Source organism: Carica papaya, chromosome 8 (assembly GCF_054855325.1).
Source record: "Carica papaya isolate Zhongbai chromosome 8, ASM5485532v1, whole genome shotgun sequence".
In the NCBI taxonomy this organism is placed as follows: domain Eukaryota; kingdom Viridiplantae; phylum Streptophyta; class Magnoliopsida; order Brassicales; family Caricaceae; genus Carica; species Carica papaya.
In genome coordinates, this window is record NC_142316.1 from 5,602,612 (window position 1) to 5,627,573 (window position 24,962).

The 24,962-nt window shown below is 32.7% G+C and overlaps 1 protein-coding gene across 10 annotated transcripts; it reads right to left on the reverse strand.

Moving 5' to 3' along the window:
- Positions 1-4,712: 4,712 nt before the first annotated feature.
- LOC110824750 (cell division cycle 20.1, cofactor of APC complex-like) lies at positions 4,713-23,817 on the reverse strand. 10 transcript variants are annotated; one of them, XM_088209455.1, is made up of 7 exons: positions 23,051-23,817; positions 21,960-22,232; positions 21,278-21,547; positions 20,461-21,188; positions 20,094-20,181; positions 18,685-18,809; positions 4,713-5,256 (listed from the first exon to the last, which is right to left on the reverse strand). In XM_088209455.1, exons 1-4 carry the CDS (start codon positions 23,114-23,116, stop codon positions 20,463-20,465), a joined length of 1,335 nt encoding a protein of 444 aa, XP_088065581.1. In that variant the 5' UTR covers positions 23,117-23,817; the 3' UTR covers positions 4,713-5,256; positions 18,685-18,809; positions 20,094-20,181; positions 20,461-20,462. The 10 variants fall into 10 exon arrangements, with proteins under 10 accessions (XP_088065581.1, XP_088065578.1, XP_088065577.1 ...); XM_088209452.1 differs by adding an exon at positions 17,141-17,249 and having other exon boundaries at positions 18,685-20,181; XM_088209456.1 differs by lacking the exon at positions 4,713-5,256 and adding an exon at positions 9,152-9,332.
- Between the last annotated feature and the right edge of the window lie 1,145 nt (positions 23,818-24,962).

Sequence of the window (24,962 nt, forward strand, 5' to 3'; positions counted from 1 at the left end):
CAAAAACATGTGGATGATGGTCTGACCAATTATGGAAAGTTCAAATATGAGCTTTTTGAATAGCCCAAATTCGTAACTTTAATTAGGTTTAAATGATTTGGGATAATTTGACTTTGTTTGAGTCTTATTGGTAATGGGTGAATAAGCCTTGTGCATGGGCTGGATTAATTGAGTTGTTTTAAGTATTTTGAATTATTTTATTTTAGTTTGAGTTAATTAAACCCATATATTCAAGTGTAACTCATTTTGGGCTTAAGTTTTGTTTTAGTTTTATTACAAGAATGAGCCGATAATTATATGGTGACACAAATAATTAGTGGTGTTGGTTAAGAAGATTGGAGTTACAAGGAGTTACATAACAATTACATACCTATAATTAGCCTAATTATTGTTGGAGTTACAATTGTAATTATCACATAATTAGTTTAATTATTGTGGGAGTTACAATTGTAGTTATTGTATTGTAACTTATCATTGATTTTTTTGGCTATAAATATCAAAGGAACTCTTCTTTGTGAATATTAAGAGTTGTAATCAAATATTTTAGAATTGAGTTGAGAGCGATTTGGCTTTCTTTTCACTTTATGCACAATGTGTCGATTTGGAATACAATTGTTATCACTTGTATTTCAATTTTGATTTCCTATTTCAATTGTTTTTTGTGCTTGTTTGGATTGGGTTCAAGGGATATCATTTATCTTTCTTTGGTTCTATTTAACTTCTACCATTTGGATGATTGAACAAATTTGATTCATTTTTACATGTGATCTAAATTTTATTCTAGACCGATTGAAGAGTTCTAAGGTTCAAGCAAGGGTTTTGGGGTTCCGCATCATTTGGTATCAGAGCAATGGTTCATCAAGTAAATTAGTCTATCCTTATTTTGTTGTCTTTATTTTCATTATTTCTTGTAAAAAAAAAAAAGACAAATTTGCATTCAGCAAAAAAAATAAATAAATAAATCAAATTAGCCTAATTTGCTTAATTGTGCAAAACACACTTCAATCAATTCTACCTTGTATAATTGAAACACCTGTTGTTATTTCTCCTTTATTTATCTCATATAACATTCAAATACATTTAAAATTTAAAAAGAAAACTCGTTTCAAGGCTGTTTGTTTGGTTGAGATTGTTTGTGTAATTTTTGGGGCTGTTTGAAAATAACTCACTTCAATTGAGTTTGTTTTCATCCAAAACTGTTTGTTTCACTTAATTTGAGTGTTTTGGGTGATAATTTGTGGTTCTATTAAAGAATTAAAAGTTTTGTGCATTAAATTTTAGATTCACTATTTTTTTTCTTCTTGCATCTTTAGTTTTTATTTAATATTTCTGCCCATTTGCTTCTTATTACATCTTGAAATAATAATATTGATTCGTTGTTGCTTAATTAACATAAAAATCATCATACACTTATTTCTATATCAAGTGTGTGCTCTTCATTGTTTAAAATGTTCTAGTTCACTTCTAGAGTTGAATTCATATATCTTGTTTCTTTAGGAATTCTTTATTATCTCTAATTAAAATTGAGTACATAGTGATAATTAATTGTTGTTTAAATTGACCATTTTGTATAAAATTATAAAAGATTGCTTTAAGGTAAAAAGCAAGAGAGTTTGAGCTCAAAAGAGGGTAAAAGCTAAAATTGAGTGAAACACGAGTGCCCATACTACGAGAGTAAACACATGAGGGAGTGATTTGTGAGGTTGCAATCTATTTTGTTTGTCATTAAAATTTTAGATTTGAAGATGGAGCCACAAGGGAGTGAAAGAAATCAAAAGATCAAGAATTCATCCTCAAAGTAATGTAACAATAATTTGAGAGGATTCAACTAGCTATTGGAAACATGAATGAGAAACTAGAGAAACAACAAAGTGAGTTAAATTCCATGAGAGGGGAAGCTTCCCAAAACCAATCCAAGGGCAAGAAGACTTCCAACACCACCTTTTGATGAGGAAGTGGAGGAAGAATTTGATGACCAAGCTACTTTGGTCAATGAAGGTCGAAATTATAGTAGGGGTCGAAAGGATCTTAATAAAAATATTGGGAGCATCAAAATGAAAATCCCATCGTTTCTAGGCAAGAATGATCCGAATGCTTATCTTGAATGGGAGTGCAAGGTGGAGCTTATTTTTTAGTGCCACAATTCTTCGGAGGAGAAAAGATAAAGCTTGCAACCGTGGAGTTTGGAGAGTATGCTATTGTGTGGCGGGATCAACTCATCACAAGTAAAAGGAGAAATAGAGAGAGACCTATTTCCACTTGGGCCGAAATGAAGGCTATCATGAAAAGGTACTTTGTTCATACTCACTACTATAGGGATTTACATCAAAAATTACAAGGCCTTATACAAGGGAACAAAAGTGTAGAAGACTACTACAAAGAGATGGAGATAGCCATGATAAGTGCTAATATCGAAGAAGATAGGGAAGCTATTATGGCAAGATTCTTAAATAGCCTTAACAAAGACATAGCCAACATTGTAGAGCTTCAACATTATGTTGAGATTGATGATATAGTGCGCATGGTTATAAAGATTAAAAGACAATTAAATAGAAAGGGGAACACAAGTCAAGCCAACACTTATTCGGCCCAAAATTTCAATTGGATGCCAAATTGAAGGGGAGATAATAAGGCTGTCCAACTCAAAAGAGATGACAAAACCAAGCCAAAAGATGTTAATGATAATAAAAACAAAGGAATTAGTTCGAGGACGAATCATTTTGAGGGGAGGGGGAATGATGCAAACAAGAGTAAAAACACTCAAGATACTCAAAAAGCATCCAAATGTGACTTAGAGCAAATTTCAAATGACGTAAACATAAATAGAGTTCCAAACCTGGAAAGTTTAAGTGGACTAGTAACAAGACCAAAGATAAAGAAGCTTAAAGAATTGCTCCAAGATTCACTAAAAAACATTTGGATAATGATCTGACCAATTGTGGAAGGTTCAAATATGAGCTTTTTGAACAGCCCAAATTCGTAACTTTAATTGGGTTTAAATGATTTGAGATAATTTGGCTTTGTTTGAGTCTTATTGGTAATGGGTGAATAAGCCTTATGCATGGGCTGGATTAATTGAGTTGTTTTAAGTATTTTGAATTATTTTATTTTAGTTTGAGTTAATTAAGCCCATATATTCAAGTGTAACTCATTTTGGGCTTAAGTTTTGTCTTAGTTTTATTACAAGAATGAGCCCATAATTATATGGTGCCACAAACAATTAGTGGTGTTGGTTAAGAATATTGGAGTTAGATAATAATTACATGCTTATAATTAGTCTAGTTATTGTTGAAGTTACAATTGTAATTATGACATAATTACCCTAATTATTATCGGAGTTACAATTGTAGTTATTGTATTGTAACTTATCATTGATTTCTTTGGCTATAAATACCAAAAGAACTCTTCTTTGTGGACATCAAGAGTTGTAATCAAATATTTCAGAATTGAGTTGAAAGCATTTTGGCTTTCTTTTCACTTTATGCACAAGGTGCTAATTTAGAATACAATTGTTATCACTTGTATTTCAATTTTGATTTCCTATTTCAATTGTTCTTGGTGCTTGTTTATATTGCATTCAAGAGATATCATTTATCTTTCTTGGATTCTATTTAACTTCTACCATTTGGGTGATTGAACAAATTTGATTCCTTTTTACTTGTGATCTAAATTTTATTCTAAACCGATTGAAGAGTTTTAAGGTTCAAGTAAGGGTCTTAGGGTTCCGCATGATGGGATGTGGGGCGGCCAATAATCGTTGTGCTCATATGGGTTGCAGTATGAGTACAACCAACGATTTATCATTGATTTCGTAAAATTTTTGAGTATCTACAAGTAGTGGAGATCATTTAATGTATTAAATGAAAACATAATATATGAGTGGCCTTGAATATCAAATGAAAGAGAAATGTGAAATTAATTTGATTCATAAATTGTATTTGATGACATATTTGATATGATACAATGGTGTTTATCCATGAGAATGCAAGTTATTTGTGCACGTATGTGATGTGTCTTGATGGTATTGTGAATGAGAAAAACATGAGAGGTTTTCAAATAATCAAATAAATTTTATAAAAATATATTTCGTCGGTGTTTTACTGTTTTCTATAATACTTTAGTAAATTGTTACGTTTGTTTGGTTTTTTGAATCCTTACAGAATTAGTATAGCTCACCCAATTCATTATCCATACTTTTCAGACAAGAACGTTCAGGACTCTACTCCCGAATAATGAGAGGATTGCTAAGAGACCGTCCTTTTTTTTATTTTGCTATGATTCGAACTATATTTAAGGTTGTTCACTTTCTTTGTAGTAAGTTTTTATTTTTAGGACTTATACACACCTCACGAATATTAGAAATTTTTTTGAGATTAAGTTATGTAAGAAATGCACTTCTAACTTTTAAATATTAGCTGCGGAAGTTGTTTTCTAAAAATTACTTGTCATCACTTATTTGCGTGCGATTAGACCTCTGAATGGAGGTTTAAGTTGTTACATTAAATGTTAAAATTAAATCAAACTAGATTTGAAAAAACAATAAGCAAACTCGTACTGAATCAAAGAGCGTGAACATAGAAATATACTAGAATCCATAATGAAAGAGATCTTCACGTCCAGCGGTAGATTTTTCAAATCAACATATGGATGTAAAAACATTGATATTCACTGTTGACGGAATAACAGAAAATAAACAAAACGCACAAATGTGATTTGGGACCATAACTGCTTTTTATATTGTTGATTTTTGTTATTTTCTATTTTGGTCATCATAAAATGAGAAACTATAAATATGGTATCTGCACATATTACAAGCCTATATTTAAATTCGATACATTAAGACTCATAACCATTTAACCGTAATTAATCATTTTTAAACGAGCTCAATAAATTGATAGCTTGTTACACACATTAAGGCTCATAATAAAAACACTTGTTGATAAAAAAATCCAACAATTTTCCACTTAGACTTAAATGTACCACCTTAACCTGTGCGTTAAATAACTGCATGTGTACTCAGAACTTTGCTATCAATACCTGAATGCATCATTAAATAATCTTATCCATCAGTCATAACGACATAGGATTAAAACGTTCTTTGCTACAACTGTCGTAGTTAAATCCATCAATGGTCACGTATATCAGTATAACCGAACGACTTTGATCAAGTATGGATGTGCAACATGGAAATTACATGCTATGTGATCTAAGCATGCATACTTCTAACTGGTCTTGTCTTAACGTTAGTGAGATCAACTGCAAAAAAATTCATAAATAAAATAGAAACATAAATCAAAAACATTATAACTGAAATAAAATATGAAATTCATAAACCAAATCCAAAATACAAAACTTGTGACATGTCTATATCATAAAAGCAACTATGGTACAAAAAATTCCACTACAACTATACATGATCAAGAGATACTACACTCATATGAGCAATGTGCTCATGAAATACCTTAGGTGGTAATCCCTTTGTGAGCAGATCTACAACTATGGAGTTCGTCCCGATGTGCTTTATTAATATTTACTTACTTTGAACTCTTTTTTTAACAACTAGAAACTTAATATTTATATGATTTGATTTTATTGAGCTCACGTTGTTAGTAGCATACATAACTACAGATTTATTGTCACAAAATATCTTTAGTGATATATCAATTTCATCTATAATGCCAACCTAGTGACAAAATTTCGCAGCCATTTTTCATGATTTGACACTTCATAACATACTATAAACTCTACTACCATGGTGGAAAAGACTATAAGTGTTTGCTTAGCACTTTTTTAGGAAATGGCTCCCCCAACAAGCAAGTAGATATAGCTTGATGTAGATTTTATGTTATCTTAACATCCAGCAAAAACAGAATCATAATAACCAATGATCTCCAACTGATCTAACCTCCTGTATGTGAGCATATAATCTTTTATTCTCTGAAGATACCACGTAACACATTTGATTATTTTTCAGTGATCCATATTTGAATTGCTTAAATATCTCCCTAACATCCCAACAATGTATGCAACATCCAAATGCGTACAAACCTATGGATACATAAGACTCCCTACGACTGAAGCACAAAGAATCTTTTGTATATCCTTAGTTTCACAGTCATTCTTAGGGCATTGACTTAGATGAAACTTATCTCCTTTAGATACAGAGGTGTCATCTGGTTTACAATCTTACATGTCAAATCTCTTAAGAACTTTTTCGATATGCCTCTTTTGTGATAATCCAAAAATACCCCAAAAGCAATCCCGATGTATCTAAATCCCTAATAGAAAATAAACATCCCCAACATCTTTCATCTCAAATTCCTGTGTCAAAAAATTTCTTGATCTCACACAATAAGCCTATATCATTGTTGGTAAATAATATGTTATCGACATGTAAAATCATAAAAATATATTTACTCCCACTGAACTTATGGTATACACAATCATCCATTATATTCATCTCAAAATTGAACGAGATAATAGTTTGATGGAATTTATGATACCATTGACGAGAAGCATGCTTAAGTCCACAAATCAATTTTTCAATTTAGAAACCATTTTTTTGCATCACTCGATATAAATTTTTCTAGCTGCAACATATAAATTGTCTCATCAATGTCACCATTGAGAAATGTTGTCTTAACATTCACCTAATACAACTCAAAATCAAAATGTGCCAATAAAGCCACTATAGTTCTGAAAGTGTCTTTCGATAAAATTGGAGAGAAAGTCTATTTATAATTGATGTCTTCTTTCTATGTAAAGCCCTTAGTGATAAACGTGTCTTGTACCTTTTCACATCACCTTTTGAATCCCTTTTAGTTTTAAAAATTCATTTGCAATCAATGAGTTTCACACCTTCAAGTAATGGGACAAGATCACAAACATTATTGTTTTTCATCGAGCTTAATATCTTCATTCATGGCATCAATCTACTTTTGAGAGTTAGAACTATCCATGACTTAATGGAAGTTGATTGGATCATCTTCCACCATTCCAATGTCATCCTCATGTTCTTGAAGAAATATAATGTAATCATATGGAATTACATTTTTTCTCTCTCTAGTGGATCTTTTGAATGGCATTGGTTCTTGAAGGAGTGAAGTTTGTTCTTCTGGAATAGTTTATTGAGTATGAACAAAAGGTATTATGATATTGTCTTGATCTGGATTTGTTTCTTGAACAATGCAAAGTATGAGAACTTGATCATGATCACTATCAAGAGCAACTAAGAGAATATCAATATATTTTTCTTCAAAAACAAGGTCTCAAACTCTCTCTCCCCCCGCAAACTTAACATTCTCAAAGAATTGGACATTTTTTGTCTCAAAAATTGTCTTAGTAGTGAGATCATAAAACTTATAACCTTTGGATATTTCAGAATAGTCAATATAGCAATTGAAATGTTTTGAATCTAGTTTCTTTTCAGGTGGATTTGGCCTCAGCTGGACATCCCCAAATGTGCAAATATTTTAAACTAAGCTTCTTACTTGTCTAAAGCTCAAAAGAGGTCTTTGTAGTCGCTTTAGTTGGAACTCTGTTGAGTATATGTGTTGCAGTCTTTAATACTTCTCTTCATAGTGATTCAAGCAAGGTAGAATGACTAATCATACTCTTCACTATATCCTTAAGTATTATGTTTTACCTTTCAGCAACACCATTCACGCTAGAACTTGGTATGGTATATTGTGGGATGATACTGCATTCATCTTGGAACTTAGCAAATGATCCTAGAAGTTATTCACTTGATCTGTCATATTTACCATAATATTCACCACCACGGTCAGATATAATAGACTTAATTTTTTTATTGAATTGGTTCTCAGCTTCTGTCTTAAAATTTTTGAACACATTCAGGAACTGTGATTTCTTATGAATGAGATAAAGGTAGTGATGCGAGTATGGACATGAACCATAAAGAGAAAGCTCAATCCAAATAAAGATGAGAGAATAGGCCAAAAAAGAGATCTTATGACCGGACCTAAATTTCCATATGTCTCTCTATTAATTTGACTACAATTTCTTTTAATTAAAGGAAAAGACTAAATTTATCTTGGTAAGGAAATTAACTTTTAATTTTTAATTTATTTTCATATGACACCCTCTTAATTTGACTACGATCACTTTTAATTAAAGAGGAAGAATAAATCTATTTTAATTCGAAAATTAGTTTTTAATTTAATTTTTATATAATTACAAATTAAATTAAGAGATTTTTTTTTTATTTACTTGGCGTAACCTATAAATAGGCTACCAAATCTTCATGGTAAGGCATTTAGAAATTACCTCAATAATAATAAAAGTGTTTTCTTTAAAGAGAGGCTCTTTCATCATCTTATTGAATAAGAAGTGGATCTACTTATCAAAGTACGACATTGTGGCATTTTTTCATTCTATTTCTTTCATTTCCAGTGACCTTAGTTTCCATCATTCTTGATAGTGAGTTAAGTATAAAGGGTTTTTATAGGATCAATTCCTTTTATGCATTTAAATACAAATTGTGTGAGTTCTTAATCATATTGATTGATCTTGGATTCCTCATCAGGTAGTCATATATAGAATAATCATTAATGAATGTTATGAAGCATTGTTGACCATTCCAAGAAACTGTAGGGAATGGTCCACAAATATTTGTATAAATCAGCTCTAATATGTCTATAGCCTTGTTGGCATCTAATCTCTTAATGTTTGTATGTTTTTTCTTGATACAATTAACACATCTGTTAAAATTTGTAAAATCAAAGGGATCAAGAATTTCATCCAACACAAGTCTTTCTATTCTCCATTTGGAGATAATACATAATCTCTTGTGCCATAATGAGATAGAATTCACACAGATTAATTTACACTTGACACCTTTTGTACCCACATACAAAGATTCATTATAGGAAACAATTGTATGTAGTAAATAAAGATTATCATGAGTTGATAAAGAACCAGTATCAACCATATTGGAATCATAAAAAATACGAAATATTCCACTTCCAAAAGAACAAAAATAACTAAATTTGTCTAATACAAAAATAGAAATCAAATTCTATCTAAATGGCAGTACAACATAAGTCTCTTCCAAATCCAAATAATATCCAATTATTAATATAACGGCCCCAGAAACTCCAAAGATGATAAATTATAAATTTAGTGCGGAAGAGAAATAATAAATTAGGGTTTATATTCCTTACACAATAACTAAAAGTACCAAATAGGGCTTACGAGAATAACTCTTTTAAAAGAACAACTAATAATCAAAAAAATAAATTAAAAGTATATAAACTGAATATCCTACTCGCAACTCTCTTGTGGATCGATCTCTGGATCCTAGTCCTCTTGATCTGAAATGGTTAATGAAAGAATGACCTACATTAGCCCAGTAAGAATATCACACTACTCACCGACACAGAAATGAAGGTTTGTAAAAATCATAAAAATAACTAATGGAGCTCTTAATTTAAGTAAATTCGTTTGTCATAAATAAAATTATTTACTGTATACTTACCGTAGCGAGATTACCAAAAACAACCTATAAAGTCAATAACATAATACGTATCATAATTTCATATATGATCAGTTCGAACAATAACCTTCCATTTTATCAGCCTACTGGTATCCATGGAGGTCCATAGGGATGTCCCACTATGCGTGAACCCTCTTTTTTTTACAGTTTCAATAAACCCTTCATACCTCTTCCAGTATGAGCGCCAAAAGATACCATCCCTCAATATCTCGTTCGATATGAGGGTAAAATGGACCATTCCTATACCCCGTCCGATATGAGCGCAATTACCAAACCTCGATACCTTGTCTGGTATGAGGAAACGTTCACGATAGAGTTTTCTATGTACCCAGTCCGTTCACCATCTTCCAGGATATCCAGTAAGGATGTCGTTTCATCCATCCACTTAATCAAACAATTTTCCGTTTACCTTTAATTTTCAGTTTCCTAATTCAACCATAATCACATAAAATAAGCAAAACATGCATCAATGGAATACAATCACATCATCATACCAATTTCAGTATATTATTATGCATTCAAAAACTGTAAAATCAGGTAATCGGTTAAACATAGCAAACGATAGTAAATAACTAGTTCTGCCTCTATTAATAACCTGTAATTCATTATGAATGTTTCCTAAGTGTCATAAAATACTATATTATTTAAAATTAAACTTCAATTCCATGATAGGGAATAAGGTGAGGGATTCTTACTAAAACTAATGTCCAAAATGTTAATTTTTGACTGTGCCTACTGGTGGTCCCCTGGTTCCCTAAATTTTTCTTTATAGATTGAAACGTGTTTCAAATACCTAGAAATATCCCAAAAAATAAAAAATCAGTGTTACGAATCCTTTTTGGCCAATTTCAAAATTCCAGCATGGCAGCTCTGCTATACTCTAGTGACGACACTGCTGCTCGCAGCGGCGGTTTGCCTCGGATTGGCTGTTTTTGGCCGGTACCAATTCCTGCGAGAAAACACATTAAGAGGCCTCGGTTGGCCAAAAAAGTCAAAAAAACTGAAACTTACCGGCAGTGGGATTTTCTGGTGCAGTGACTCTGTCAGTTCACCTTCGCGGTTGGGTGTTTTGCCTCTGTCAACCTGTAGAGAATGGGATGGCGATTACAATGGTGGAAGAATTACGCATAACAAGAATCGGAAAGGACCTCATCTGAGGTGATTTTTGCATTTTTCGCAGCGTCCCCGGTTTTGTTTGCGGTTTCCGGCTAATCCACCGGTCCTTTTGCTCTAATTTGACCATGTGGGTGATTAAAATCGAATTTAGAGGAAAGAAAATTTTTTTTACCTCTTTTGGCGATCGAAAGTAGCTCTGGCACGACGGTGCCGGCGGTCAGCTTCCTTCCCGACGACTGATTCTTCTCCAGCGGGGGGGTTTGGCGAATAGGGTTAGGGTTTAGTGTGAAGAGAGTTATTTATATCCGTCTCCTTTTAATCTAAGTCGTCCATTGCGTTTGATCTGAACCGTTCGATCGTATTTAAATAGGAAGTGAATCTGGACTATTCATCGTGATTTGATCTGGGTCGTCTGATCGCATTTAAATAAGAAGTGGATCTGAACCATTCATTTCGTTTAATCGTGGTCGTCCGATCACGTCTGAGGAGGGAACTGATCCTAACTATCTGTGCGTGCGGGAACGAATCCGGACCGTCTGATCGCGGGCATGTGGATCGTCCGTGTGGCCTCCCGTGTGGTACAGCATCAGCGTCCCTTGCCCGCGCGCTCCGATTCGTCGGGGCTACTGACTGGATGTCCTACGTGGCACAATTTTCTTAGATTATGTTTTGACCCCCAATTTCTGATTTTCTTTTCAAAAATACTCTCAGAACCTAAATTTTCACTCATTTTTCTCAAAATTGTTTTCAATTTCATCATCCATTTAATTTTCTACATTTTTACATTAAATAAGAATTAAAAAAATTAATAAAAAATTATATTTATAAAATAATAAATTAATTAATTAAGGGTATTACATTTAATAATAATCTAAACGTACCAATTGCTTCCATCTCCACTGGTTTGTCATCGTCGACATAAATGAATATGACACATTCATTAGGCTTGTGATAACGAAGGAAACCTTACATGGACACATTAATGTGAGTTATTGCACTATAATCTGTCCGCCATGTGTGTCCAGGTACCAAAGTTAAATTAACATCAGAATAAATAAAATTAAGAAGTATACATTTCTTTGCGCGCCACACATGATAGTTGACGTATTGTTTTTTTTGATGACCCAGAGCTTTACAAAAGAAATAGACACTATCATTTTATACCTTTTGTTATTTCTCCTGTTGCACTGGAACCGCAACACTTCTACCGGTTTTTTTTTTCTTATTCTTCTTGTCATTTGAGATCGTAGTTAGATGAGTACTCTCTATTTTCTCATACTTTAGTCTTTCCTCCTCATGAACACAGTGTGAGATGAGTTCATTGAGAGTCCAAGATTCCTTCTGGCAGTTATAGCTCACTTTAAAATGGTTAAACTGTGGTGAAAGAGAGATCTAAACAAAGTACACCAGTAATTCTTGTGATAAGTCCAATATGAGTGCCTTGTATGAGACATTTTCATTATGTACTCTTTTATGTTTTCTTTCCTTCATATCTCATGGAAACAAGGTTCATCAAAAGTTTACACGCTTTGGTCTTATTACTCATGGCGAAATGTTGCTCGAGAGACTCAAGAAAATCTCTAGTTATAGTGATTTCATCGAACACAGTGCCCTTAAAAACTTCTGGAATGGCCTATTGCAATACCAACAAACTCATACAGTTTAACCAATTCCATCTTTCAAACTCCCTTTTATCTTCAAGAGATAGTCAGAAGTAAGTAGCTCTAGTTGATCAACCCGTAAAGCTCAATCCAAATCCATAACTCCAAAAACAAAGCTAACACTATTTTTCTCTGTCTTGAAGTTTATATCATTTAATATTCGGATAAAATTAACATTTACGCTAATACTTCCAGCAAAAAAAGGAACTGAACAGAGAACAAACAACATTCAATCAATCAATACTCGCATAAAATTATAAAACATAAACTATAATAATGAATTTAAATAAAAGTAAATCTCATATCAGGATATCATACACTCCATTAACACTTTATATTTGGATAGAATCTTAACTTGTAAGTGATATATTATAATAGTAATTAAATATTGACAGTAAGAACAAGACAAACAATAAATCTTCATTTGGGTCGATTTATAATAACACATCAAACAATAAATCTTCCTTTAGATCGATTTATAATTCACATGCTAAATTGAATAACTGTCATATATTTATATGTTAAACATTAACCCCCTTTTGGACCGAGTAACATTCATACAAATTACACTCATACAGCTGTTTATATTAAAAAATAAATCAACTTAATACAAGAGAGATCACTTTGAAATGTTGTATAAATTAATTCATTTTAAAATACATACACATACACCAATATTTAAATCCAAAGTTATATCAAATTTATACTTTATAAGAAAGGAAAATATCTGAAATATCTTTAAAAATAAAAAAATAATTTTTTTTTTTAAATTTCTATATGGTCAAACGTTGGCCATTGACCATTGATCAGTCAAAACGTTGATTGTTGACCGATCAAACATTGACCGTTGACCGATCAAACATTGACCGTTGACCGGTTTGGTCTGGACTGGGTCGGGTCTGACCTAAACTCATTTGGGCTTTGGGCCCATGCACATACAGGCCTCTCCTCCCCTCCTTTTTCTTTCTTCCTTGTTTCTTGTTTGGCCCACAGCCCACAAAAAACAAAACCACATTGGGTCCACGGCCCAAAACCCAAATCAGAAGAAGGAAACCTAAAAAAATTTAAAAAACCTTTTTTTTTTTCTCTTTCTGGTCTTCTTCTTCTACCTTCATGCGGTGGCCATCGCCGACGTTTCCATTTTGCAAGCTGCGACCGTGAGGTGCAGTTGCGACTGTGAAGCTGCGTTTGGGAGACCGATAGACCTCCCTTTTTCTTCATGTTTTTCTTATTCTTTCTTCTATATATATACACACACACACACACACACACACACACAAAGGCTGCCACATATATATTGGCTTTTTTTACCGTGGTGATACCTCACGGTTGCACCTCATGGTCTGGTCGTGGTAATCAGTGAAGCCATTCGACCTCCTAAAAAAACTGCAAAATATATATACACATATATATTTTATAATTTCCCAAAACATATCTGAAAACTCCACAAAGCCAAAGAAAAATGTATTCAAAAAAAATTTGTTTCATTAATCCATAATTAAAAGAAAAAATCTATATATATCTGTATCAAAAAAGTAAAACTCGAATATCAAAGATTCAATACGAGGTAACTTTGATACCACTTGTTAAAAATCAAATCAAACTAGATCTGAAAAATAATAAGAAAACTCATATTGAATCAAAGAGCATGAACACTAAAGTGTACTTGAATCCATAACAAAAAAGATCTTATCATCTTGCAGTAAATCTTTCAAATCAACACGTGAATGTAAAAATATTAATTTTTTACTGCTGACGGGATAACAGAAAATAAACAAAATGCACACGTGTGATTTAGGGATCATAACCACTTTTTGTATTATTGACTTTTGTTATTTTCTATTTTGTCCATCATAAAATGAGAAATTATAAATATGATATCAGCACATATTACAAGCTCATACTTAAACCTAATGCATTAAAGTCCGTAATCATTTAACCGTAATTAATTACTTTTAAATAGACCCAATAAACCGATAGTTTGTTATGCACACCAAGACTCACATTAAATCCATTTGTTGATAAATAATCCAACACTAAGTACATGATATTTAATCTCCTAAAAATAAACTATTACAACTTGTTAAAATATTATATAATATTCTTACACATAATAGCATGATTATATTTCGAAATATATTAGCGTAATTAAGAAGAAAATTAATAGAGTGATTTATGTTATTTACTATATATGAATATATCTACATGTATATATCTTTATTCTGATTTCAATAAAACACAAGTAAATATTCAATATTTTTTTCCTAACTCTTACACGGTATCATAGCTAAATTTAGGGTTAGAATTTTAGGGGTTAGATTACGTCAGAACAAAAGAATGTTTGAACAACCCATTTTTGGCGATGGAGGAAGTCGACCATCAATCTCCAAGCAGTTCAGAGTGCAGCCAGCACGGTGGTGTATGCGGGAGAAGCAGAGGAGGGAGTTTGAGGCTGTGTGCGTCGAGTTCGTCGGAGGAGGGTATTCTCGTCGTGTTGTTTTCCCGTACAAAGACAGAAGTCGCAGAAGAGCACGGTCGACCGATTTTGAGCACGAAACTAGATGGTTGGAGAGGAGAAAGTCACAGCAAAGCAAATCTCGCAACAATAAGCGATCATCTACTCTCCAACATGATTTCGGGCAGTTCTGCGAGTACCATTTTAGATTAAGGTGTGCATTGGAGGAGGAAAAAATAATACTAGAGGAAGAAGCAGAGCAAAAGACAGTCAGAATAATGATTCAAGCAATATTATTTGTTATTACTATCATGAACGGACGTACAAAACGACAATGCAAGAAATTACAGAATCGCAATTAAAGAACACAAATTACTGATATTGCTACTATTGCTATTAGTTCCTTTTCTAAGAAAACTCTTATGGTTTCAGCCGATGAGTATGCAAGATTCTCTCAGTTTTAAGAATCTTTGAAAGAATGTACACCAACCACTACTTCTGCTAAATCAAGTAAAAAAGTGTTTTATCTCCTCATCAAACAAATGAGTAATTAGTTTTGATGATACAGATCACATGACAGGTAACTCTAATATTTTCTTTAGCTTTCAATCACACAGAGCACACCTTGACATCTATTTTACGTCTACCTAAACTTGCTTTCAATTTGATTTTATAAGTAGACTTACTACAAATCTTAATTGTTGTATCTCATTCTTTCCTTATCATTGTCTTTTTTAAGATCTTATGACGAAATAGATTATTGGTAAAGGACATGTATTAGACGGTCTCTACATTCTTGATAGTTGGGTGTCTCGATCAGTTGTCTGGTGTAGTGTTGCTTCTCTATTTGAAGTACATTATCAGTTGGGACATCCATCTTCACTGTGTTGAAAAAGTTATGTAATTAATTTCATAGTGTAACTTCATTAGATTGTGAGTCGTGTAAATTTGCAAAACACCGTCGTAACTCGTTGAGTCAAAAAATTAATAAACAAACTAAGTCTGCATTTGAATTAGTTCATTATGATATTTGGGGTTCATGTCCTGTTATGTCTAAAACAGAGTTTAAATATCATTATGAAGTGTTTGCTTATTTTTGTGCTTTTCATGCAAAAATCAAAACTCAATTTAATGTTTCTATACATGTGCTAAGAAGTGATAATGTTAAAGAATATATATCATATTCATTTCAAAATTATATGACTCAACATGGGATTTTTCATTAGTCTTCTTGTGTTCAAACACCATATCAAAACGGGGCTGCTCGAGTCCTTTTATTTCAGACACAAGTTCCTAAGTAATTATGGGTTAAGATTGTATCCACTACTTATTTCCTGATTAATCGTCTACCGTTTACAATACTCGAAAGTGATATTTGTTACAGTATTCTTTTTCCGAATAAGTCATTATTTGTAATACAACCACGAGTATTTGGTAGTATTTGTTATGATCGAGATGTACGACTTAGTATTACTAAGTTAAATCCCAAAGTCTTGAAGTGTGCCTTTTTGGGATATTCTCGTCTGCAAAAGAGATATTAGTGTTATTCTCCATACCTCAATAAATATCTAGTATCCACCGATATAATCTTTTCAGAGAATATACTGTTCTTCTCCTCACAGTCCAGTTCTACAAATCAGGTGAAGGACAATGAATGACTCATCTATAGATTCCAGAACAGTACCTTTATAAAGCAACCAGATAATGATATTTCTTTTGATGTGCCTTCTAAGCAAACTGATAATGGTGTCCCTTCAACTCAAGAACAACTGCCAATTATTCATGCTTATTCTAAAAGACAACATACTAATGATACAGGTCTCGCACCAACTTCTTTGTCATCTGATCCTTCCACTCATGATCTTAATCTTTCCATAAGTTTTCGTAAAGGTATATGTCAATGAATCATTCCTCATTTTACTTATCTCATTGCTAATTTCATTTCTTACTGTCACTTGTCTCCTTCATCTATCTTTTTAATTGCTTCTATAAATTTCACTTCTATATTCAAGATATTTAAGAAGGCTCTGAATCATCCTAGTTAGCGTAATGTCATGCTTGAAGAGATAAATACTCTTGATGATAATCATGATACCTCATATCTAGGATCTGGTGGATTTACCCAAAAAAAAAAGTTGTAGAGTGTAAATGGTATTTGCAATCAAAGTGAATCCAAATGGCTCTGTGACGAGACTTAAAACTCGACTGGCAACAAACTATTATGCTCAGACTTCTGGGCTATTCTAATCCATTCTCTTCAGTGGCCAAATTTACCATTATTCGTTTATTCATATCTATTGCAGCCTCCAAGAACTAACCCCTTACACTAGCTGTATATTAAAAATATATTTCTTCATGTTGATCTCTTAGAAGAAGTGGCTATAGAGCAACTACCTTGGTTTGTTGCTCAGGAAGAGTACATGAAATTCTGTCATCTGGAGAAATCTTTGTATAGTTTGAAGCAGAGTCCCCATGCATGGTTTGACAAGTTTAATGAGGTAGTCTGTAAGTTCGGATTGAAGAAGAACAAATATGATCATTCAATCTTTTTAAATAATCAACAACTAGTATTATATTTATTATTTATATTGATGATATTAAGATTACAGGAGATAATGATGCAAGAATATCTTCTCTCAAGTCATTCTTGCATCCAAAGTTCAATACCAAAAACTTGGGACAACTAAAATAATTATTGAAAATTGAAGTAACAAGAAACAAGGAATAGATTTTTTTATCTCAAAGAAAGTATATACTTGATCTACTTGCAAAAACAGAAAAGCTGAGAGCTAAGTCATGCGATACACATATGGTACCAATGAACATCTTATAAAAGATGATGGTAATCCCCTTGATAATTTAGAAAAATACAGGCGACTAATTGAAAATTTGAATTACCTCACCGTGACTTGTTCAGATATTGCATATCTTGTTATTGTTGCAAGTCAATTTATGTCTGCACCTATAGTCAAATATTGAGAGGTTTTGGAACAGATTTTGTGTTACTTAAAAGGTGTACCAAGACTCGGCATAGTGTTTAGAAATTACGGATATACTCATAATGAATGTTTTATAGATGCTGATTGGGTTGGATCTGAGATTGATAGAAGGTCTATTACGAGTTATTGTGTTTTTGTTGGTGGAAATCTCGTATTATGAAAAGGTAAGAAGCAAACAATTGTATCTCACTCAAGCGTAGAGTCTAAATATAGAGCTATGACCCAGTTCACATACGAAAGTTTATAAATACATCATCTTTTAGATGAAGTGGATTTGAGGCTCAGATTTCCTGCAAAACTCTAGTGCAATAATCAAGTTGCCCTTCATATTGTTTCAAATCTTATGTATCATGAGATAACCAAATATATTGAGATTGATTGTCAATTTATCCAAGAAAAGATTCAGGAAAACTTTATATCTACTGGTTATGTGAAGACAGAAGAACAATTTTGTAATATATTCACAAGCCCTTTAAATGGAATACGAATTGAGTATTTTTAGAACAAGTTGGAACATAATTAATACATATGCTCCAAGTTGATTAGTAGTCTTAGAATATTATATAATATTCCCTATATATAATAGTATGATTATCTTTTCAAATATATTAGCGTAATTAGGAAAAAAATTAATAAGGTGATTTATGTTAGTTATCATATATGAATACATCTACATGCATATATATCTCTATTTTCATTTCAATAAAACGCAAATAAATATTTAATATTCTTTTTCCTAACTCTTACACAACTCAACATGCATAAAATCTAATTGATTAGTTAAAAAAAACCTTATTTAATAACAAACTAACAAACAAAGTAAATCATAATTTCTACCATTAAAAATTAACATGTGTAAGGTTTCTGACGATAAAACTTACAAGTATATGTTACATAATGAGAAATAATAAATAGCCATATATATTAAAAGGGACTAACCATGCATTTCAGCACTTCTTGTGGAGCATGAATTATATATAACTTCATCCTCATAGTGGAAAGCCAAAACACTAGAGCATCTCTCTTGAAGATACACAATAGAACAGTCTGCTCCTCTTTTGACACTGCACAACCATTGTAGAAGGAATACATAAATCTTTCAACTTTTACAAAATTTTAGAACAAGAAATCAAATAAAACTTATCTAGATACAATCTATAATAGATTCTTCAAACCTTCATTCTGGAGCATGTAAAGCAAAGAAACATCAAGATAGAAGCATGTCTGAGTAAAGCATACATACTGTAGTCTTCAATTTATTCCTAGAGGGGAAGACCTATCATCCCCGTCTGAACTTTATTTCACCAGAGGCTGACCTATAACTACGTAGAAAGGAATTTCCAAAAGATCTTCATAAATCATAAGAAGGAATTTCCAAAAGTATTATTTGAGAAGTCTTGACTATCATTAACAGAGGGATGAAAAAGATGATGTCCAAAGGTCTAATTTCTTTTTTCTTTAAAAGTAAATGTCTCGTAAAGGAAGCAATCATCTGGATCTTAGCAGAGAATTGAATACCTGAAATTAAATACTGTTAACCTATACAGAGAATGTTATGAAAAGGTTATAGAATTATCTCTCATAATGTAATCCAACCCGCTGGGTCCCCTCCGGACCATTGTAAAGAGCGCAACTCATCAGTTCATTAAAGTTCTTAACATCCAATTTAGAAACACACAGTCTGACTTTTTCAAGGTTAATTGGCCAAGCTAATGCTTCGGAATGTATGGTTTAACATAAAAATTTACATAAAAATTAGTCAAGAACTGGAGTCACAAATCTTTCTGTTTCGCATCCAAGAGAATTGTGCAATTCAAAAAATAAAATGTGAAATTCATATTCATAAACGGAAGAATCTATTTCTGATCCCTACACTTGACGTACTTTTTTAACCTTTTGGTGTCTAGTTTCAGGAAGCAAAATGTCTAGGATTTTAAGGAAATATTTATGTATGCATACAATCACATTTGATAACTGCACAATCCTGCTGGATGGTGGTAGAAAATGAGATAACCAAGTTCCCCTGCAAGACCCATCATCTTCAAATTTTTTATGAGGAAAAATGTTCCATCAAAGAAAAAGTGAAACTGAAAGCGTAAGAATAGAGTGAAGAATAAAGAACACTTAAATGATAATATGGAGGGAAGAGCATATCCAAACTAGATAATAAAAAATACATGAGCCACAAGGCTAGCAAGTCATCAAGGGATCCTGCCTCGCAGCACCACAACTAAGATGATTAATATAAAGTTATCAAAATAGTAATTACTAAAATATTATTTGAAGAAAAAAGAAAACGTAACAAAATTTGTTATCATGCAATATAAACATGAGTAAGATACAGAGACCTGTTTTTGTGCCAAATCTCTCTAAGGATCAGAATTCCTAACTTGAAGGTACCCATGCTAACGGAACGAAATATGGATTGTCTTTCTCCTGCATAAGGTATTTTAAAGATCACAAACGAACAAAAGATATCTCATTATTCTGATAATCCATCAAGAAATATATAATCTACAAAAAATTAATCTATCTCACATTTATACCTTCTGAAAAAACCTATCTATCTCACACTTATACCTCCTATAAATATTATATAGGATGCATCCTATACTCATCATTCATTAAACTTAAAAATTCAGATTTCAAGTGAAACTATAGAAACTTCTATCTATATTTGATTAAAAGAATTGAGGTAATCAATATTTATGTTACCTTCAACGTATGCGACTCAAATAGGCAAATGGCTCAGAGTCTGCTGCTTTTGGAGCACGTTTTGCAACTTCAGGGGTCTCAAAAACATTCCAAAATCGCAGAGTTTCATCTGCAGCTGCAGTTGCCACGGTGTGCCCATCTGGGCTTTGAGTCATGTGAAGGATTCTAGACGTATGACCAAAGAGTTCTGCCATCTTTTTTATTGATGGATATTTCCACAAAGTAAGCTGATTATGTGGATATCCATGAGCACTTAACAATTCACGTTCTTGCTTGCTCCACAACAGAGCACAGACCTGAGAACCAGTTTCTACTGAATTCAAGCAGGCACCAGTATGGCTATTCCAAAACTTAATTGACTCATCACCAACACCTCCGCCTGTCGCCAACAAATTTGCCTGGAATGGACACCAGGTGAGGGCCTTCACTGCGGCTCTGTGACCCTCAATTTTGTGAAGCCACTGTCTCGGAGAATTCATAGAGGGTTTAGACTGGTCCCAAATAAATACAAGATTATCATTTCCTCCACTTGCTAATTTTTGGCCAGAGGCTGACCATTTTAATCCACAGATCTGTTGTTGGTGTCCCACATATGTTCCAACAATGTTTTCTCTTATTCTAACATCGTTGTTTATGATTTTACCATCCATTCCTCCGGTTGTAAGTATGTGCTGGTTCCAAGCCAAAGAATTTACTTGAGACCAACGACCACCTGACAGTGTTCTCAGCTGTGCAATAAGAAAAATAAGAAGAAAATTGTCAGCTCATGAAAAAAATTGTCTACTTATAAGAAAAGCCAACAGTGAAGATTGCTAACCTTTCGGTTCGAGATGCTATCCCACAGTTCAACATCAGAATTACTAAGAGCAATTGCAATATGCTGACCATCAGGAGCCCAGCTAACACTTGTAACTGGACCATCTTCTTCATCAAATGTCACGAGTTCAAAGATAGAACTATCTGAAGCATTCCACAAATATATTGTGCAACCCAGAGCAATTACTATCACATTGTTAATGCTCCAGTCTAGCAAATTCAGATAAAAATTATCCACAAGATCAGGAGCATCAAGTGTTCTTGTTGGCCTCTGTAAAAAGTCAAAAGCAAATTTTCAGATTCTTAATGGCAGCAGAGCCATTACATAGACAACAACATTTTCGAAAGAGAATATAATAATAAAATTAACATCAAAGAAGTTATAAAGCACTTTTATTAACCCCTAGCATAAGTTGCGTTGCTTTAGATTCTCTTGACTCTTTCCACAATAAGGTCAGATTTTTATTTATTTTCAGTTAAAAAATAACTCAATGATAAAGTTTCCCCATTTACATGAACCTTGAAAGATTAATAGCCATCAACTATAACTTTTTGATTCCACGATACGATAAAAATGTGTGTGCCCCAATCTAAACACACATTTGCTGGTTTTTAAAAGGCCCGGAACTAATTGTTTCAAGTTTCAAGCATAATTTATTATACAGACTACAAAAATAACAAACCTGAGGAATCTGTCGATGAGGCTTTATGGGTTTAGAATGATGAAAAGACATAACCATCTTGTCTGCAAACAAATCTATTGGTACTGGTGGCTTGTTCTTGAATGCCAAGATCCGTCTCCCATTCATATTAAACACCTCCGCCAGACGCCTCTGGTAAGCATTCTTTTCAGGAGAACATGCAGCTGCTGCGTTTTCTTTGCCTTTCCTCCCCGTCAACATTGTCCGTGCGTAATCGAAATCCATAGCTGACCTATTTGGAATGAATCTATCGAACTGTTCACACGACAAGCAATATTTACTTAGAAACTTGAAAGAAACATCAACAATCATAAACGTGTGGATATATATGTATCTATTGAGTATCCTTTGAAGATAAGCAGGAGTTTTTATCCAAAACAAAAATATATATATATATATATATATATATATATGAATTAAGGGTATCTTTACAAATATAGGTTTAAACATTATACATTTTTACTTTAATCAAAAATAAATGTTGAGTGAAACCAGATGTGATTTAATTAGAATGTTGAAACTTAATTGAATAAAAATGTAGAAGAATAACGGATTCTCGGTGACAATTACCATTCTAAGTTCTAAATCTAAATAGTTGATCAAACTGTACTCTTTTTAGAAAATAATTTAGCAAATGGGGATGCAAAAGGTCAAAACACCACCAATGTGGACTCCAGTAATGATCTGTAATACAGAAATTTCCCAAGAAATGGACTAACTCGGACAAATTTGAACTATTATAAGAAAATTCACAAGTAATTTTTCTTTTCTATGATAGAAAGAGGTTGGCAGAACTAGGTTAATGAACCAAAAGTTTGAATCACCATAATGACCAGCAAAAAGCAACTAAAGAATCATCGGCTCAAGAAGAAAATATAATATAACACTAACAATTGGAGTATTGAAACCAAGGTAAAATGCAAAGGGGGCAAGATTATAACTGCTCTGACCCTATACATAAAAATTCCCATGATAAGGCAGAAACGGTAATCTAGTTCTTTATCTTTATCAAGAATAAAGCAGATAAAACGCATATAAATATAATTTAATCATGAGCAAAATTTTAATCTTACGTTTTCTCTTGACTTTCTTTTCCAAACAAGTTCCTCAAGATGATTTCTCGACGTTGAAGAATTCATTGCTCCTGCGTGAAACTCAAATAGATAGATATGTAGATGAAAAACACAGAATGAAAGACAGAAACTAAAAGGAATAACAAAATAAACGCAATTCTCAGAAAGAAAGAGATATAGATGAAAAACAGAGAATGAAATAGAAACTATAAAAAGAAACTCAATTCTGAGAAAGATTGAAAGAGATATAGACGGAAAACACAGAATGAAATGGACAAATTAAAAGGAAAAATAAAAGAAAGCCAATTCTGCACAATCACCAAATCAATTTTAAAAAAAGTGAAAAAAAAATACAAATAAAGAAACTGAGAGACTGGAGGAAAGAGAGATTGGAAAAGAGAACTCCTGATCAGATTCGATTTTGCTCCTTGTTGATCGCACAGTAAGCTTATTGGAGACAGAGAGAGAGAGCGACAGAGAACTGATTTTGTAGCGCTTATACGGCAAAGAGAATTCGTGATCAGGTTCCTCTTTTATCCTTGTTGATCGCACAGGAAGCTCAATTGGAGAGAGAGAGAGAGAGAGAGAGAGAGAGAGAGAGAGCACTGATTTGTAGCGTCTTATACGGCAAAGAGAATTCTTGATCAGGTTCGTCTCTGATTCTTGTTGATCGGAGAGCTCAGTTGCAGAGAGAGAGAGCGAAGGGGTTTATAAGGGTTTCAATGGCGGTGGATTGGGATAGCCGTTGTGTATAAGTTTTAGGAAACTGGATTGGGTGATAGGAAAAATTGAATTTAAAACGAACGAAAACAGGCTTCTACGAATTGGGTTTGGGGCTTTAAAGGGAACGGAAATAGGCTTCTACGAATTGGGTTGTGGGCTTCAATATCATGATTTATATATAAATATAAGTGATCAACTAAAAATTGATGGAAAACAAAAATAATGGGCCATATAATAAGAAAAAAATCATTTATTGAATATCATATTCTAAGAGAAAACCAATAAAAGTGAAAATGTTCAAAATATATATAGGTAATTATATAAATTTAGTAGAAAAAATTTGACCAAAATATAAAAATACTCCTTGAACTATACAAAAATATTCAAAATTCTCCTTCAAGTATTCTTTTTGTTCAAAATTCTTCATAAACTTAAAAAAATGTGATAAAATTATCTATTTTTATTGATTTTCTCTAACAACGTCTAGTGCTAATGAAACACGTAATATGGACAAGTCATATCATGACGATTTCAAATTAAATAATTGACATCCAAGTAAAATGTCGAACAACTTTTTTATTCCCTTTTTACTCGTCAACTTTATCCCCATCATTGTCGAGGTTCTCACCCTCGTCTCCTCCAATAAAGTTCACGTTGTTTCTTGTGCTTGAGCTATCAACAAGAAAATCAACGGCACCCTCATTTTCTCCAACTTAATCCACTTATTCCACTAATTTCAAATCCTCAAATATTCACTCCAAAATTAATCAAAAACTCAACAAATTAAAAAAGATCACATACCCATAATCATAAAGAAGTTGGCATATCTTTCATGTTAACCTAGAGTTGTATAGTCAATCTTGGGGTTGTTTTAGATTGCTGATATTTAGGAAAGGTAATGGAGTTGTATATTCGTTGTCACTTCTCAAATATTTCATTCTTTTGTTTTTTGTTGATTCGATTATGAATTTTTTTTTTTTTTAGGAAATTGGGATCAAGAGCTGTAAGATAAAGTGATTATACTTCATCCGTTAGGATCCAACTTTTTCCTCGATTCTCGTAAAACCTATGTCCACCCATTTTCCTACGTAGCTTATAAATTTCAACTTAGATTGGAGAGGTTTGGGCTTCCTTACTTAGGCTCTAAAAATTTTAATGATAACTAGGGAAAATCATTAAATTGTTAGCA